Raw genomic sequence first — 18504 nt, 5'->3', positions numbered from 1 at the left:
AAAATCCACTTGTTTGCTATATGGGTTGAGATTAAAACACACTGTCAGCGTACAGTAAGCAACAGGCTGTTAGTTGAAACATATTGCAGTGAGTGGAAGATTTATGGGGTTTAGGGAAACTTAATCCAGTTTCTACTTGATGCACTGAGTGATTGAATTATTTGCAGATGTTAATATGTGATGCTTTATCGTGTAGCATTCATTTGCTTTTAAAATGTTGTATTCTGATGTCATTGCCATATCAGCTGTAGTGGGCAGCCATTTCTACCTAATACAAAATAAGGGTTAAAATACATATTTAACATTTGTCCACTGCAAAAAATTATGTGTTAATTTTTTACACATTGTGTGTGTCATGCCATTTAAGGCACCATTTCATGTTAAAATAAATGAAAGGGACAACACAAGTTGTGTTAAAAACAGTGATGGGAGTAACGCGTTACAATTAATTCTGTTACTGTAATTCCACTACTTTTAGTGGTAATGAGCATGTAACAAAGTATTTTTTTAAATCAAGTAACGCAGTTACTAATAAATGAAAGGGACAACAAAAGTTGTGTTAAAACAGTAATGGGAGTAACGCCTTACAATTAATTCTGTTACTGTAATTCCACTACTTTTAGCGGTAATAAACATGTAACAAAGCATTTTGTTTAAATCAAGTAACGCAGTTACACAGTTACTAATAAATGAAAGGGACAACACAAGTTGTGTTAAAAACAGTGATGGGAGTAACGCGTTACAATTAATTCTGTTACTGTAATTCCACTACTTTTAGCGGTAATAAACATGTAACAAAGTATTTTTTTAAATCAAGTTACGCAGTTACTAATAAATGAAAGGGGCAACACAAGTTGTGTTAAAACAGTGATGGGAGTAACGCGTTACAATTAATTCTGTTACTGTAATTCCACTACTTTTAGCGGTAATAAACATGTAACAAAGCATTTTGTTTAAATCAAGTAACGCAGTTACACAGTTACTAATAAATAAAAAGGGACAACACAATTGTGTTAAAAACAGTGATGGGAGTAAAGTGTTACAATTAATTCTGTTACTGTAATTCCACTACTTTTAGCGGTAATAAACATGTAACAAAGTATTTTCTTTAAATCAAGTAACATAGTTATGCAGTTACTAATAAATGAAAGGGACAACACAAGTTGTGTTAAAAACAGTGATGGGAGTAACGCGTTACAATTAATTCTGTTACTGTAATTCCACTACTTTTAGCGATAATAAACATGTAACAAAGTATTTTTTTAAATCAAGTTACGCAGTTACCAATAAATGAAAGGGCCAACACAAGTTGTGTTAAAAACTGTGATGGGAGTAACGCTTTACACTTAATTCTGTTACTGTAATTCCACTAGCTTTAGCTGTAATAAACATGTAACAAAGCATTTTCTTTAAATCAAGTAACACAGTTACGCAGTTACTAATAAATGAAAGGGACAACACAAGTTGTGTTAAAAACAGTGATGGGAGTAACGCATTACAATTAATTCTGTTACTGTAATTCAACTACTTTTAGCGGTAATAAACATGTAACGAAGTATTTTTTCTTTTTAAATCAAGTAACGCAGTTACGCAGTTACTAATAAATGAAAGGGACAACACAAGTTGTGTTAAAAACAGTGATGGGAGTAACGCGTTACAATTAATTCTGTTACTGTAATTCCACTACTTTTAGCGGTAATAAACATGTAACAAAGCATTTTCTTTAAATCAAGTAACGCAGTTACGCAGTTACTAATAAATGAAAGGGACAACACAACTTGTGTTAAAAACAGTGATGGGAGTAACGCGTTACAATTAATTCTGTTACTGTAATTCCACTACTTTTAGCGATAATAAACATGTAACAAAGTATTTTTTTAAATCAAGTTACGCAGTTACTAATAAATGAAAGGGACAACACAAGTTGTGTTAAAAACAGTGATGGGAGTAACGCGTTACAATGAATTCTGTTACTGTAATTCTACTACTTTTAGTGGTAATAAACATGTAGCGAAGTATTTTTTTTAAAAATCAAGTAACGCAGTTACGCAGTTACTAATAAATGAAAGGGACAACACAAGTTGTGTTAAAACAGTGATGGGAGTAACGCGTTATAATTAATTCTGTTACTGTAATTCCACTACTTTTAGTGGTAATAAACATGTAACAAAGTTTTTTTTTAAATCAAGTCACGCAGTTACTAATAAATGAAAGGGACAACACAAGTTGTGTTAAAAACACTGATGGGAGTAACGCGTTACAATTATTTCTGTTACTGTAATTCCACTACTTTTAGCGGTAATAAACATGTAACGAAGTATTTTTTCTTTTTAAATCAAGTAACGCAGTTACACAGTTACTAATAAATGAAAGGGAAAACACAAGTTGTGTTAAAAACAGTGATGGGAGTAACGCGTTACAATTAATTCTGTTACTGTAATTCCACTACTTTTAGCGGTAATAAACATGTAACAAAGTATTTTTTTAAATCAAGTTACGCAGTTACTAATAAATGAAAGGGGCAACACAAGTTGTGTTAAAACAGTGATGGGAGTAACGCGTTACAATTAACTCTGTTACTGTAATTCCACTACTTTTAGCGATAATAAACATGTAACAAAGTATTTTTTTAAATCAAGTTACGCAGTTACTAATAAATGAAAGGGACAACACAAGTTGTGTTAAAAACAGTGATGGGAGTAACGCGTTACAATTATTTCTGTTACTGTAATTCCACTACTTTTAGCGGTAATAAACATGTAACAAAGTATTTTGTTTAAATCAAGTAACGCAGTTACTAATAAATGAAAGGGACAACACAAGTTGTGTTAAAAACAGTGATGGGAGTAACGTGTTACAATTAATTCTGTTACTGTAATTCCACTACTTTTAGCGGTAATAAACATGTAACGAAGTATTTTTTTTAAATCAAGTAACGCTGTTACAATTAGTGAAATTTAAAGGAACAGTATGTAAGAAATTTATATCAATTAATCATAAAATGGCCCAGATATGTCACTAGACATTAAGAAATCATTTTCATTTCAAATACTTATGTCACTCATAACAGTGGTCTGGCCAGGATATTGTCATTTAAAAAGTGGAGTTGCAGCCCTCAACTGATGTTTATGTTGTCATTTTGTGTATTGGCCCCCAGTTGTGTGATTGCAGTACCAGTTTTAGCCACAAGTTTTGTGATTGCAATACCAGTTTTGGCCACAATCCTACATACTGTTCCTTTAAATGAGTTGGTTACTCACGTTACTCTATTTTGTGATAAATGAACACTTGCAGACAAGACATTTCTGATCTAACGTCGCAGGACCATGGGGGGCGGCACAATGAATAATAACACAGAAGGTATGTTATTTCAGGGACAACACATTAAAAACCTTGTTTTCTGGACAAGGTTAAGATTGATCAAGGACTAGGCGTCAGTTATAATAGGCATTTAAGTAATTATTACAAACAAACTTACAAAAAAACAATACTGGTGTGCATCTTAGGACAATACATTGGCACTGATATATGTTAAGATATGTCAGTGCAAGTTGTTTCAAGTTTGGACAGCTCTTACATTTATTGTAGTCTAGGACTATTCTAATCCCTGTCCGGGAAACCACCCTGTAGAGTTATAATTTAGTACATATTTAAGTTACAATATTCTCCCTTAAAGGAAAACACAGTTTTTCAATATTTAACTATGTTCTTACCTCGACATAGACAAATTAATACATACCTATCTTTTTTCAATGCGTGCACTTTTAATCGTTGTACAGCGCGTCGTGAATGTGTTAGCATTTCGCCTTGCCCCATTCATTCTTATGGCTCCAAACAGGGATGAATTTAGAAGCCACCAAACACTTCCATGTTTTCCCTATTTAAAGACTGTTACATGAATAGTTACACGAGTATGGTGGCACAAAATAAAACTTTAGTTTGGAGCCATAGGAATGAATGGGGCTAGGTTAAATGCTAACACATTCAAGAAGCGCTGTACAAAGATTAAGTGCACGCATTGATAAAAGATAGGTATGTATTAATTCATCTAAGTTGAGGTAAGAGCATAGTAAAATATTGAAAAACGGTGGTGTTTTCCTTTAACATTTAAACCTAAATATGAATACTGTAATTGACTCTGTTTTAATCTTAGTATTTTGATTTAAAATTTACATTTAGCACTTTAAATGTGTTACTGTATTTGTACTGTATTTGCTCATACCACCAATGACTCGTATTCTGTGCAACCTGCTAACAATGCAAATTATGCTCAGTAATGCAAAGAAGTTACTTTTGTTGACACCCAAATTCTATATTGCAAATGTCTATGTGCATGTATGATATATTTCCTTTTTTCTATATATTTTCCTAACGGTAATTCTGAAAAGAAATGCAGATATTTCACTCTGAGGAAAGAGATTTGTGTGCATGTCGGAAAGAAGAGAATGTGTATTTCAGGTAGGTGGTTTAAACAGTGATTAGACAGTAGGATGGTAGTATGAAGGGGAGCGTGGGGGATTAGGAACTCTGAGGTGCTGAGACATCTCTCTGCTTCTCAGAGTTTTTATTTTAGTCAAGGATCAGACTCACTTTAGATAGAGAAGGATTAATGATCAGTCTAGCATGACATTTTTATGAGGGTAACCTTTCTGCTCACCAACTTCTTCACTCAAAAGACCCAGAGATGTCTTTATACTTCATCCACATCTTCCAATTTCCACCAGAGTGAACCTTTCTAGTTAATTGTAGTTAAGCTGATGTGAATATTGGTGATGGACGGTTTTATGTCAATTCATCACACATCCTGTGAACCTTTATGGCACTGTTTACACCTGGTATTAAGATGCATTTTGGTCGAAGGGTTCACCAATGGACGATGCTAAATATGTAAACGGGATGTGAAAAGTTTAGAGCTCGTCCACTTTCGACCACATTCAGGTTTTGTGGTGTAGACGCTAATGTGGTCGAATGTGTTCAAACAGCCACAAAAGACTGCATACTCTTCGCCTGATAATGATATTATGTGTGATGTACCGAGCACAATGTTTCTTCATTGGTCCTGACTTCTAGTACGAACCCACAGTGTTTGGTGCAGTCTTTAGGCTTTTATTGATTAAAGTGGCTGGTTTCCTCCTATTTTATTTTCGTTTCACTTTGCGAGCGTGTGAAAGTTGCGGAAACTAATTCATCAATTGCTTTGAAATAATAATTAATTATAATTAATAATAAATAATAATAATTTGTTACATTTATATGGCGCTTTTCTGCAGCGCTTTACATATGAAACATGGGAATCTTCTCAACCACCCCCAATGTGCAGCATCCACCTGGAAGATGCGACGGCAGCCATATTGTACCAGAATGCCCACCACACACCAGCTTATAAGTGGAGAGAAGACCAAATAGGATATGAGGGGATGATTTATAGGCCAATGAGCAAGTTTGGCCAGGATGCCGGGGCACACTCCTACTCTTTTTCGAAAGACATTCTTGGATTTTTAATGACCACAGAGAGTCAGGACCTAGGTTTAACGTCTCATCCAAAGGACGGTGCTTTTTGACAGTATAGTGTCCCCCAGTTAATCTGGAACCAGGATAAAACATGTCCAGGAAACCGCCCCTTAAAGTTTTATTTTTAAGTGTTTTAACCCTCATAAGCCTCTATTTTCCTGTATATTTTAGAGTTCCTTGGGGGTAAAAATGACCCCAGAGATTAAAAGAGTGATTGTAAAAAATATATACTATTTTAATGATACAAATAATATATAATTTTTTTGTTTAACTTCCCATCTATACATTAATGCTGTGTCTTGGGAGATTAAGTACTTTTGTACCTGTTTACCACTCAATTCCTCAACTACACCATTAGCTTGCCTGAAAAATATAAATTTTTAGGAAAAATTCACATAAATTACGATCTAAATTTGATTTAAATTGTTTTTAGATATTGATCTAGATGTTATGTGTTGAATTCGGCCATGTGGTGTTTAGAAAAAAACATAAAAGAATTACAGTTTAGGAAATAATCATTTTGACCAGCAGATGCCCATAGAGACCCATTCATTTTATTGGATGTGGCCAACTGCTCAACATCACTATTTAAGAATTTATGTATATATAAACATTAGAAACGACATTAAAAATTTATATTATTTTAAAGAGTAGACTTTTTTGTAGTTTTTGATGCATTTTGAAATGTCTGTTTTTACAAAATGCCACAGAAATTTGCCTGAATGTGTGTTTGTGTCTGTGTGTGACTTTGCCTTTCTGTGTGTGTCTGTGTCTTTATGTGTGTGTAAGTTTTACTGTGTCTTTGTGTGTGTGTGTGTGTGTGTATGTGCGCGCATGTGTGTGTGTGTGTGTGTGTTTGCGTGCACACACCTGTGTGAGCATTTTACATCTTTGTTTTGCATTTGTGGCTGTTTTTTTGCCAAATTCTGTAAGAAGTACTCTCTTTGGCAGTCATATCTTTGTGTGTGTCTGTTTCTGTGTGTGTGTGATTGAACATGTCTTTTCTATAATGCATTTTTGCTCTAGTACCACTGTACCAGGCCTACCTTTCTGTGTTACATTTTTTATTCTGGATGCATTGATTTTTTTTGACAAATAAAAGGGAAAAAATGTTTTTTTTTTTTTTTTTTTTGCATTTCCCATTTATTTCATTTGGGGTCATTTACACCCCTTTAGAACGACCGAATCAAGGCCAGTTTTTGACAGATATCTTGACAGATAATCTGGAAAAGTCACAAAATCTTATTCCACTGTGATGAAAGGAACCATGTTTTTTAACTAAAGAAAAGTGGCTTGGGGGTAAGATTGACCCCAAGGGACTTTTTTAGGGTTAAACACATGTTGCAATAAATTATCATTAACTGTGTTTATGTTAATTTAATGAACAGATGGTCTCGTTCTGGACATTTTTTGGGGGTAAGGAGGGTCTGATTTAGATTCAGATTTCAAAATAAAAGTGATGTGTCTTGGTTCAATCACAAATGCATATTTTGTAAAAGATATCCATTCAGTTAGTAAAATAGGCTAGAAATATCCAGATAGTGCATTGTTGTTTAATAGACTACTCTAGTACTACTGTAGCCACTCACGTTATTTGTATGATGATCTTATGTCCTTATTTTCTTTTCTTTTATTATTTATAGTTTTTGTATGTTCTATGTATTTGTTATTTATGTTTTTGTTTTGTCTGATATATTTTCTATTTTGTATGTTGTCATGATTATTGCAGTAATGTGACTGCAAGTAAAAAAAAACTACGGAAGCCACTCACACAGTACACACGTAAGGTTTCTTATGAACTACTAATAACTACAGTACTGCTACTTTAATAAAATTGTCAACAAATTGTCCAAAAAAGGAAAATAGACAAAATGGCTGACAAAATCTGAAAGTTTCTCAAATATTTAAATTAAACCCTAACCTGTGCGTTTTGGTTTTAAGTTACTATGGCAAATCTTGCAAACGCTCTATAAACCACGCCCAACCAGGAAGTAAATCACACAAGTCCTAGTGGACGTCTCAATCAACAGTGCCAATGCAAGTGTACTCGAATGAAAAACTGCTTACTTATTGAGATCGCTTCTTTTTAAACGATGTAATTCTTTGAACGATTCGTTTGGCGCGAATGCTGCTGCTGTATTTGCATTGCTTTCAACATTAATAAACGCTGCAACAAGGAACGCGGGTAACTTGAACTACACAGCTGTTATTTTAAATCCTTACCGCGATATCTTACGTTTATTAGTATGCAGCATGTTGGCTTCTGTCGATTTACTTAAGTAAGTTAACGTTACGCGAAACAAATGGATCTCGAGTCACGCGGAATAACCATGTAACGTATAAAGAAACCCAAATAAAGAAACACGTCTGAAATGTCGTCGGACCGGTTGACATGGACGCTGACAGGAGCTACAGTTGCCGGTGTTTTAGCGCTGTATGTTCCCTGTGCTCCCCGTACTGTGCCCGGTGGAGACTCAGGTACGACTTCACTCCATCACTTGTGTTTGTGGTTACGTCACATGCAGCCTATCACAAAGAAGCACAATATTGCTATCATAAAAAGTCTATCATACTATATAAGACCTATTGAGATGTTCTTTGTTTAATCCTTAAATTTTTTAAATGCCACATAGCCTGTTATCGTTATGACACATATAATAACACTTTTAATATGCTAGTTCATGCTAACTAATGCATATACTAATGTAATGTTAACAAACACAACATTTAATGTTAATGTCCATATAATCAGGATAACAACCTTTTTGTAATGCAAATAGCTTGAACATCAGGAAATATGATCTATCCATGGATTTGACTTCTTTTGTAATTTTGTAACAATGGAAACTGTATAATACCACTATACAGTACATATTTAGAGGGTATGTTGCCTATATAGATCATCTAGCCAGTTTGGACCAGCTTCTATTAACATTCTTCAGGTTTTTTTCACTTCAGTTTTTTCTTAGTGTCAAACCCTTTTTCTTACTTTAAACATTATAGTCTTTAATGACGTTTTCTTTTAAATAACAAATTATAGCACTTTATTCCTCTGGTTTGCTTAATCATTTAACCTTTTCAGCAACTTAAGTGTATGCAAGCACGCTGGTTGCATGACAATGCAGGCTGATGTATAGTGCAAATACAGAAATATACACAAACAGTGCTTTTAAAATGTCCCTCTTTAATCAGCCTGTTTAATAATATGAACAGTTTTTCTTCTGGGGGTGTGCAAACAAGCAGTGGCTGTTCGATTTTGCCACATCTGTGCAGGCAAGGTGGCTTTTGGAGGCTTTAGGGGGGCAAGAAGCTGGTTCGGGGCTTACAGAGGAAAAAACAGCCAGGCCTTTAAGCGTGGCATTTAGGGACATTGCAGGATGCTGCCATGATATGCCAGCTGAATGCTCGGCAGAAATTCTCCAGGTCTCCGTCTCGCAGTCTTAATCCCTTTAGGTGTGCTGCGCCCCGGAGAGGCTGATCGGGCGCCCCGCGGGACCGCTGTTGTCTAGGAATGCGAGTGTGGAAATGAGGGGGGATTATGATGGGGAGAAGACCGCGATGGTGTGCTATCAAAAAGGCACTTGGCTCCGTCGTTGCTGTCCTGTGCTCAGTTTCGTTTGAGCCTTTTTCTCTGTTTAGCGGCCCCTCCTAGGGCCTGGGCCCTGCTTTCAGCTCTAGACACAGCACTGCAGTGCAATAAATGAAATTTTGAGGTATAACATTTGATTACAGGGAGATTTGAAATGTGGTAGACCTGGCCTCATTGAGTGTGTATTTATTTCGGTTCTAAATAGGACAGCGAAAGCAAAGAAAATTCAGGCGCTGAAATGTGAGGGGTCTGCACCTTCAGATAGACGACTTCCAGCGTGACAACCAAAACAGACGACCGCTAGTGATACGCTGGAAGTGCCAGCTAACGATTTCAGAAATGTTTTGATGCACTGAATGTATTTTGTATTGCATCATAGAGCAGTTTATGGGATTTTACACTGTTTAGACAAGTATTGCATCAGGCAGCATTGCTCAGATTTATACAACAGGACTGAAACATTCAGCATTACTAGCTGAATTGACTTTATTATCCACTGATCTCTGAACTGCAGTTTATGTGCATATTTATTGTTGGTAGATTTTGGAGAAAAAAAAATCACAACAACATCACTTTTGGAAAGTCTGAGAATCTGTTACCCTTTTACCACCCTTTCTTGTTTTTAATTTCATATGTTTTCTTTATAAATACTGTTAGGGCTGGCACAATTATGAAATTTGGCTGACGGTTACTTGTCTAATAAATTTTGACGATTATGACAATAAATTGTCTGTTTTATTGCTTTGACATGTAATTTTCATACATTTTTTGTTTGTTTATGAAAACTTTTTCACACATTGTTCTAATTATTTAAATTAAATATTTTGCAAGGTTTACCTGGCAGTAAATATTAATACACATAACACATATTTCAAAGTAATTATTTAATGAATATATCTTTCAAAAACTGAAAATTCTTCATAAGAAATAAAGTGTCTGAAAAATAACTTAAAATAAAATTGCAATTAAAATAAACTGACTATACCAGAACAGGCCTTAAATAGAAGCCGGGTGATTCTCACGAAATCCAGATTTAGAAGGTGTCCAGCATCAGAATTTTTAAAAGCCCTTGAAGCCAATTTTTTTTAAGATTAAGGTCTGAACTTACTATAGAGTTCCTATAGAGTTCCTATAGAGTTATTTACATTTTTAGACCATTATAAAAAATTATCATTACCGCAACATGATATTACATTAAATATATGCATTTACAAACTCAAGTTTCGGTAATGAGAAATAAAAAGTTGTCTAGGTACTATGACAAACAAAATGTTAACTTTTATCTGGAAAAAAAGAACTGCTTATCTTGAGTGTCACAGTCAATTATGTCCCTTCCAACAAATATTTTTTACAATGTTAGTTCCTTGAGGGCTTAAACAATGATTGAAAATTAATGTGGAGGATGAGAAAATTGGTCTTGGACACATTTATTCCTTATTATCGTCTCTACATTTACCAATGATCACCAAATACCACATGCTTCTTTACTGTAAATGTTTAGTATAACATGCACTGAAGCTTTTTATTTTTTAGATTTTGTAATTATAAATATTTCCATGTCAAAGAACAAAAAAATCCAGTCATGGACACGTTGCAGTAATAAAAACGTTCCCCTTAAATGTGGAAAAAACAACAAAATTGGTTTGTATGATGTCATTTAAAATCATGTGCAAAATAGAACATGAAGAGATGTTTGTAACTGTATGCTTCTTATTTTGATACTCTTACTTTGCATTTACTTTTTTATCAAAATGTTTTATGACACCTCATAAGTTCTAATTTCTTGAGAATCACCCAGCCAATCCTACTATGGTCATATTAGTACTGGACCACCACATGTAAAAAAATTGCTTACAGATCCTTAAGAATAGCATCCTTGACTTCCCCAAATTTGAAATTGCTGTTGTGGAAATGTTTGTTTTACCTGGCAGTTCATACTGCTTATCAAAGTTTTGCAGCATTTCTTTAAATCAGATACAGTCTCATTTATACAGGCGCTGAAGCTCCCCCTTGTGTTTTTTAGAGGGATATGCAATCATTGCGGTGATCTGAAATAATCGCGATGAGGTCAAACAATCGCGATGAGATGATTTTTTAATCATTGTGACAGCCCTAAATACTGTAATGAACTGGGTGGGCATGGTCATTGAAAACCTCTACATATCAGAGATTGTTTTACATTAATATTCAGGCCTGGAAAAGGTGGAATATCTGAATATAAATGGTATATCTGAAGTGAATGTTCCGGTTTTGCTCTTCTCTGGTGGGTCATAACCCAAAAAGGCTTCATGTCTAACCAAACTTTTTTTTTGGTGCCTTGTTGCAAATGCATCTGTCACTTAGAAGCTAGCCAACATTTTGCATTACATGACCTCATGTGCATAAAGTTGCATACTGTACACGTTTTTATGGTTATATAAGACGCTCCAGTGTTTACTTTTTAGCTTCATTTAGTACTGTGTGTTGTGTCACATCATGCAGTCCCGTATGGAGTTTTACTGGGAGCATTAAGGATGTAGGGTGGCTGAACTTGCAGACATTGTATGCCTGTATACGCTATATAGAGATTCTTCGCTCTCTGCAAGCACCTCGCGTCACAAAATACAGGAAGAGCGAACAGATTTGCTTGTGTATGTGCGCATCTGTCTGCTCGGGGATCAGGGGACACTTGCGTGATGCAAGAGAATGAGCGTGTCGCTTAGAAAATGTCACACTGGGAAAATTGTGCAGGTTTTGATCCGGGCAAATTAATGCAAAACCCAGTGCAAGTATTTGATTTGGGAAAACTTTCAGGACTTGTCTCTTAATAATAATTATTGGGTTTACATTAATTTCCCTCTCTGTTTCTCTACCACAGGAGAGTTGATGACTGCTGCATGTGAGCTGGGGGTAAGCATTAGCTGCATTGTTTCATCAATCCACTCATTAACTCTTATAAGCATTAAGAAAGTTTAATTAAGTATGGGGAGGGGTGTGTGTGTGTGTGTGTGATTAATTCACTCTTTTAAGGCCACAGGTTTTTTATCCTCTCTTTTTTTTACTAAGTTAGGACTAGAGAATGCTATAATTTGCAACCCTGTTCTTCAAATCCAATTAGACTGAATGGTTAGGCGATGCTTTTGTAAGCTTTGCCTTATGTACGGTATAAGGCCTATTATACTCAACCCCTCTCCTTTTTGTGCACGCGTGTGTGCGCGTATGTAAGCCGCAAAGAATGAACTAAATCGGGTTAACAGTTATAATAAGTTTTATTATTTAATAAAGTTTATTACGCCGCCACGATCCTTTTAGGGAGGCTGTGGTGGTGTCGCTATGCCAGTAATCCGTCCCTCTGTCCGTGTGGCCTGCCTTTCTGGCGGCTCTCCCCAGGGTCGGAGGGCTCTCTCTGGGCCGCAGGCCGGTGGCCCTCCCTTCTTGCTCCCTGGAGTCGTGGATCTGTTCTCCTTTAAACTCCTCATAGCAGGACTGCCCCCTACTGCCTTCCAGCTGTGTTTACTGCCTTTTGCCACACAAGTCAATGCCGCATCAACGCTTCTTTCCATTCTGTATCGATGTCACATGGCTCCAGTGCAGGCAGTCCCAATGTAGTCGTCACAGGCCGTGTACACGTCAACAAGCATCTTTATTTCCACCTTGCTGGCACTTCTAAACGTGACCTTTCCGACCTTGCCATCTGTTTACTGTACTGTCTCTTTCTTTTCTTTTGCCCTTTCTCCGTCTTTCCTCCATAGACTCTTCTCTTTTTCTGCCTTGACCTCACATGCTTGTTGTCTTTAAGCTGTGTGTTTTTCTCACACCTTTATTTTTGTTATCTAAACAATTATGGATTTATGAACTCTTAGTTTGACAAACCCAGATATTAGTTTAAATTATGTTACTAAGGGTACATTTAAACCTATCTTTTGGTTTTTCCATATTTTACACAACCAAAGGTTGAAATAACCCAGCATTTTTTAGAATGTATCCACCTGTTTCTTGACGTAAATGTGGGCGCTGTTATCTTTGAGCTTTCCTGTTTATGACTTCCGGTGAGCCACTAAAGCTAATGGTAGTCTATTGCGAAGGACACAAGTGTGCCATTTTGACTAGCTATTTAATGTTTATTATGAAGTCCAGGAAAGAACGACATAATTTGTACAGTTAGGGGTTGCCATAATAGCTAATACAAACGCAGTAAATCTCTACAAAACATTTGTTTTAACCATAATCCATGCACAAGAACTGAATGTGTATCTGGCGCACATGCACTCGTGATCTGTATTCACAAATCCATCCAGTAAAACCTTTCATAGAAACTACCAGTACACAATAAATACAATAATTGTTTAAAAACAACTAATATGCTGATAAAAATATGCTGATTTAGCTGATTTATTTATATATTATTACAAAAATGCGATTACAGTACAGAATATATACGACATAATCTGCTTAGTTAATGTTTATAATAGTTTGTAATGTGTTTGTGTGTACTTTTGTTATGTTTTAAATGAAAAAGCAAATACTTTAAAAAGTAAGCTCATGTCTCCACCTAGCGTGTAAGGAGCGATTTAATAATATTTTCATAAAACAAAAACAATACTCATGTAGTAGTTTAATGTGTTTATTATGGTTTGTTCAAATAACTTACAATGTGTTGAATGAGAAAGATACTGCTGACGGTGTCGGATCGCGTGAAGCTTGACGTGTCGCCATAAACAAGTCCATTAAAAATTGCAGTTTAAAAAAACTTCACACCAGAGGGACAGTTGTGACATTTTAAATCAGCCCCTGAAAGTTAAAAACACAAAGTCTTTGTAAATTCCATGTACAAACTCTCAACTGACTTTCCCATTGTAAAGATACTGGTATGTCTCTGTGCTTTTATATTTGCGCATTGAAGACCCGTCACCTCCGATCAACAACACGAAATGATTGAATATATCTTCATATATCAAGCCACTTCTCAATTTTATCCTCACACTGGTTCATACATGGCAGGTGTAGTAAATATTAACTGTTTAAATCATGTTTTTGCGTGCTCTCACTACACTGTTTTTTACCGGTTGGCTATTGAACCGGAAGTCATGCACCGGAAAAGAAATACATCACATCACTTACTTCCGCATTGGAGAAAAAGGTGGATAGATGGATATCAGTGTTCGGGAAGCTACTTTGAAATTGTAATGTCCAAATCTACAAGCTACTTGTAAGTAGATCTACTACAGGCAAGACGGCTTTTTTAAAATGTAGGTAACTGTAAGAATTTTTAAGGGTGCACAGTTGCTCTGAACCGAGCCCGAATGTCCTCACTCCCCCATAGGCTTACACTAGATTTTCTCAATCTTTGCCCGAGCATGCTTTTGTCGTAAGGATACGATTTTTCGGAGGAAACAAGGAAGTAAAGCACTCTCTGAGAACACTTGAACCTATTGCAATGTCAAGTTTGTGGCTGTTTATTTCGTAGTCGATCTATCTCTTATCCCACTTAGATATTTTCACAGATGCGCGATCTACGCATACAAAGTATGTGTCTTTACAAAAATCTGTTGGTGGGCATATAGTGCGTGCATACTATTCTAATGACAAAACTTGTGTGACATGCACTGTATATGCGTAAAAAGCGAGACTATACTGTAATTTCGAAACCCAATTAAAGTTACACTTCTAAAAAGAGTGGTTACTCCTCAATGCTGTTTACTCTTTTATCACAGTTTTCTTCAGTAAACTGATTGGCATGGCCAGCCTTATGAAATTGTATGGAGGGACCCTCTCGTCGTCTTTGATCTTGAACTCACGCTGGCTTTTACACGACCGCTTGTCCACCGAGTTTTCAATCCACACCACAGACAACCCGTTTCCTTGTTCTTCACTCCAAAGCACAGCGTTTCTCAGCCTGCTGTGCCTGTGTGTGTTATCAGGCCTGTATGAATGAGACAGTCTTTAATAGCTCCAGTCCTTATCGCTCCTAAGGGGACTGAGTGCCTAATTGCTGGGAAGGCAAGGAGACGGCAGATCAGGCTTTTAGGGAGGAGAGGGACAGTGTGAAACTGTAACCCATAAATGTAAGACCTGCCTTTGAAAGCTGAACTGTAAGGTGATGAGTGTGTGTGTTTGTGTGTGTGTGTGTGTGTGTGTGTGTGTAGAGGGGTTTACTGGATTTTGTTGCTGTTATCTTTATTTCTGAATGTTGTGTGAGTTTACATGTCTGTTTTCCCCAGGTGGCCCATCCTCCAGGATACCCCCTCTTTACTGTGATCTCTTCTCTGATGCTTTCACTGCTACCCTTCAGTTCTCCGGCACACACTATCAATGTCCTGTGTGCTGTTTTTGGTGCTGGGGCTAGCGGTGCCCTCTGCTTCACTGTCTGCAGGTGAGATAGCTTTCTCAGACTTTAAAAAAGGTGACCAAAGCCTGGTAAGCTTAGTAATACATCAATACCAAAAGTTAGTGTGACTGTCACTTATTTAAGGTACAGTACAGCAGGACTGATGAGTTGTAGAAACTATATAGTTAACTCAACTCTAAATAATATTCAAGGAGCTAATTTTTTGGTTTATGACCCAAAATAATATTTTCTGGGTTGTAAAAAACAGTAGGTATCTGCTGCGTTTCCATTGCAGATTTGCGCAAAACTTCAGCGTTATTTTCTAAATGTCGAAAAAGTGAAATGACGCCGTTTCCATTATCTGATTATATGCGATTGAAACGATTGAAGTTTTTCATCTCACGAAAAGTCATTCCAAACATCACGTCGACTGATGTTGGTAGGTTTACTAATATCACATCCACCGCACTAGGCATTATTTTTAACCGAAGAAGACTTAAGAGTATTATCCAAACATTAAAGAGCACCAATGGTCCGATTTACGGTTTTCCATTTCCTTTGGTGTGCAAGTGTGTGTATTAGTACATGTTAACAATATGAAAAGGTACATACACCAAAGTAAACGATGACATGAGTTATCGTCTCCAACGTAAATCTCTTTTCTTGGACTACAACAAACACACGGATTGTAGGCAACAGTTAACTTTCTGAGATTGGTAACGTAATAAAGACCGACATTATCATTATTCCTCCCGCTTCGGACTCAGCCTGTAAGTTAACTCCTGTTAGCATTGCATTGTGACCGAATCTTTCAAATATGGTAAGGAGTGTCATATTTCCGTCTGACGGCAGAGGTATTCAGGCCAATCACAACGTACAGATTAGCTGGCCAATCAGGAAACAGAGTTTTGTAGAAAATCTATGTGTTTCAGGAAGAAAGGGAAATCTGGAGCTAGAAAAATGTACAGTATGTGGAAAATAATGTGTATTTTTTTAACCATAAACCACGCGAACACATTGTATTATACCAAATACACAAAATAACATTGGGGGTTTTTTTAGCAATGAAGTAGGTGCATTTTAATGCAAACAAAACCTCTTATACCTAATTGGTAGAGGCGGCAACATATAGGTGTTTCTTTGAGGTAATAGTACATTATTTTAAATCAAAAGAGCTGTGTTATCCAAACATTATTCGCAAGAAAAGCCTCATACTTGGGAGCAGACACGTATTGAGGTGTTTCTGGGAGGTTTTAGTACATACCGCATCATCTTCAAATAATAATTATGTGACTTACCCGCATCAGATGACCTGACAATGTTTCCATTGCAGTTTTACGAAATAGGGGAGAGCGGGACACAACCTAACGCTTTTTGGTTTTGGCTCAATCATTCAAAAAATATTTGAGTTTGATTAATTATATTTTACACAAACAACACACACATCTCTGCTACAAATTTGAAGTTAGTTTCTATTACTTACCATCTTGGACAATTACACCAAACATGACAGAAGTGCAAACGTTACACCTTACCCCATAGATGGGGTTAATTGTAACAGGCAGGGGGTTAGTTGTAACACTTGCTAAAAATTAAGTTTGCAGGCAAATATTTCAATACTATTTTGTCTATATACTTAAAGTGGATATCGTTTTATATCTGTCTATAATAGACAGGTGTCCACACTGTATTCATTCATTCAGCCCTTTTCTAACAATAGTTCAATTATAAATAGATACAAATGTCTAAATATGTGAGAAAAAGCAGCACAATTATGACAAAACATTTTTTATATGTGACTCAGTCTGTAATAACCATACTACAGTTTCAAAATCTAATTCTGAGATAATGAGCATCAAAGTCTGATTTTAGCCGTTCATTTTATTATGATTTCAATCTTTGACGTGACCTTATTCAATCAATATTAAAAATAAATTTGACACACAAGTTTTCATAAGACAGGCACATTTATTTTGTTGGCAGCCAGCAAACATTCTTGTGTAGCCTATTTAAAACAACGGCAAGAATTACGCTAACGTTAGCGTAAAAATATTTTCAAGCCCACCAAAAAAGTTGCTACGGGCTGCAGGCATATTTCAAAAACGATGCTATGTTTTAGTCAACAAGACACTGATTAATATGACATAGTATTGGTTTTGCAATCTTACACACCCAACTTAGAAACCGGAAAAATGAAAAAGATGAAAACCGAAGATGAAAAATTTACTTACATGCCACATGAACACTCGTTCATCATTAACTCTCTATAATGGAAAAAACATTATACATTTCCAATTATTTGCGGGAGATCGTCTTTTGGCAGCGTGAAAAAAATACCGGAAATCCAAAACGCTCAACCTGTAAACAGTCCGTGTTACAACTAAGCCCGCGTTAGTTTTTGCCCCCTTTTCCGAATTGCCTGAAAACAACCTTAGGCGAGCGTAAAAACTTGTTTGCGATATATGGGAGTTTTCGCGAAATTTATGTGCTTCCATTATCCGTATTTTCAATTCGCAATGTCAATTTGTGCAATTTAAAGGGTAATGGAAACGCAGCTATTGTCTTGTTGTCGACATCAAAGAGTGAGTGTCTAATCAAACTACAGTATTTTGGTGCAAGTGCACTTATCAATGGGTAGAAGCCAATTTAGACAAATGCCTGCTATGATAAAAACTATTTAAGGCAGATAAAAAAAATAACCTGAATAAAAAGACATACAGGTTCAATTGCAGTAAGGATTAATATAATTCGTGCCAATTGTTGTGTTTTGTGTTGTGCATTATTGGCTGCTAAAAGCTAAACACAAAATTCATGAGACATTTAGAAACCAGAATTGTCAGTTATGTGTCTGTTCTCAGCATAATTTTATAAATTATGCATTTCATTTTCTTTTTTTTTTTTTTTTTACATTTTTTTATACAATATTGGTTCTGTGTTGGGTCACCTCTTCCTGTAAAATTTGAAACCTGAAGCAAACCACCAAAGCCCACAAGACTATATGTAGTTCATATAGTATCATATCTATATGATATCTTCTATTATTTTGAAAGCAATATCTTGATTTTTTGTATGTACCTGTATTAACTGTGTGAGTGTA

At 36.0% G+C, this 18504-nt stretch overlaps 1 protein-coding gene across 1 annotated transcript in view; it reads left to right on the top strand.

Moving 5' to 3' along the window:
* The first annotated feature begins 7502 nt into the window (after positions 1-7502).
* The window catches only part of LOC129417826 (protein O-mannosyl-transferase TMEM260), a 58193-nt gene continuing 47191 nt past the window's right edge, over positions 7503-18504 (top strand). The window contains exons 1-3 of the mRNA XM_055172667.2: positions 7503-7989; positions 11958-11989; positions 15301-15452. Coding sequence (XP_055028642.2) covers positions 7884-7989; positions 11958-11989; positions 15301-15452 — 290 coding nt within the window. The 5' untranslated portion in view covers positions 7503-7883. The remainder of the gene's footprint in view (positions 7990-11957; positions 11990-15300; positions 15453-18504) is intronic.

The sequence above is a fragment of the Misgurnus anguillicaudatus genome, chromosome 7, assembly GCF_027580225.2.
Source record: "Misgurnus anguillicaudatus chromosome 7, ASM2758022v2, whole genome shotgun sequence".
Classification (NCBI taxonomy): domain Eukaryota; kingdom Metazoa; phylum Chordata; class Actinopteri; order Cypriniformes; family Cobitidae; genus Misgurnus; species Misgurnus anguillicaudatus.
The sequence above is the reverse complement of the archived record's forward strand: the minus strand, read 5'-3'. Positions and strand labels throughout refer to the sequence as shown.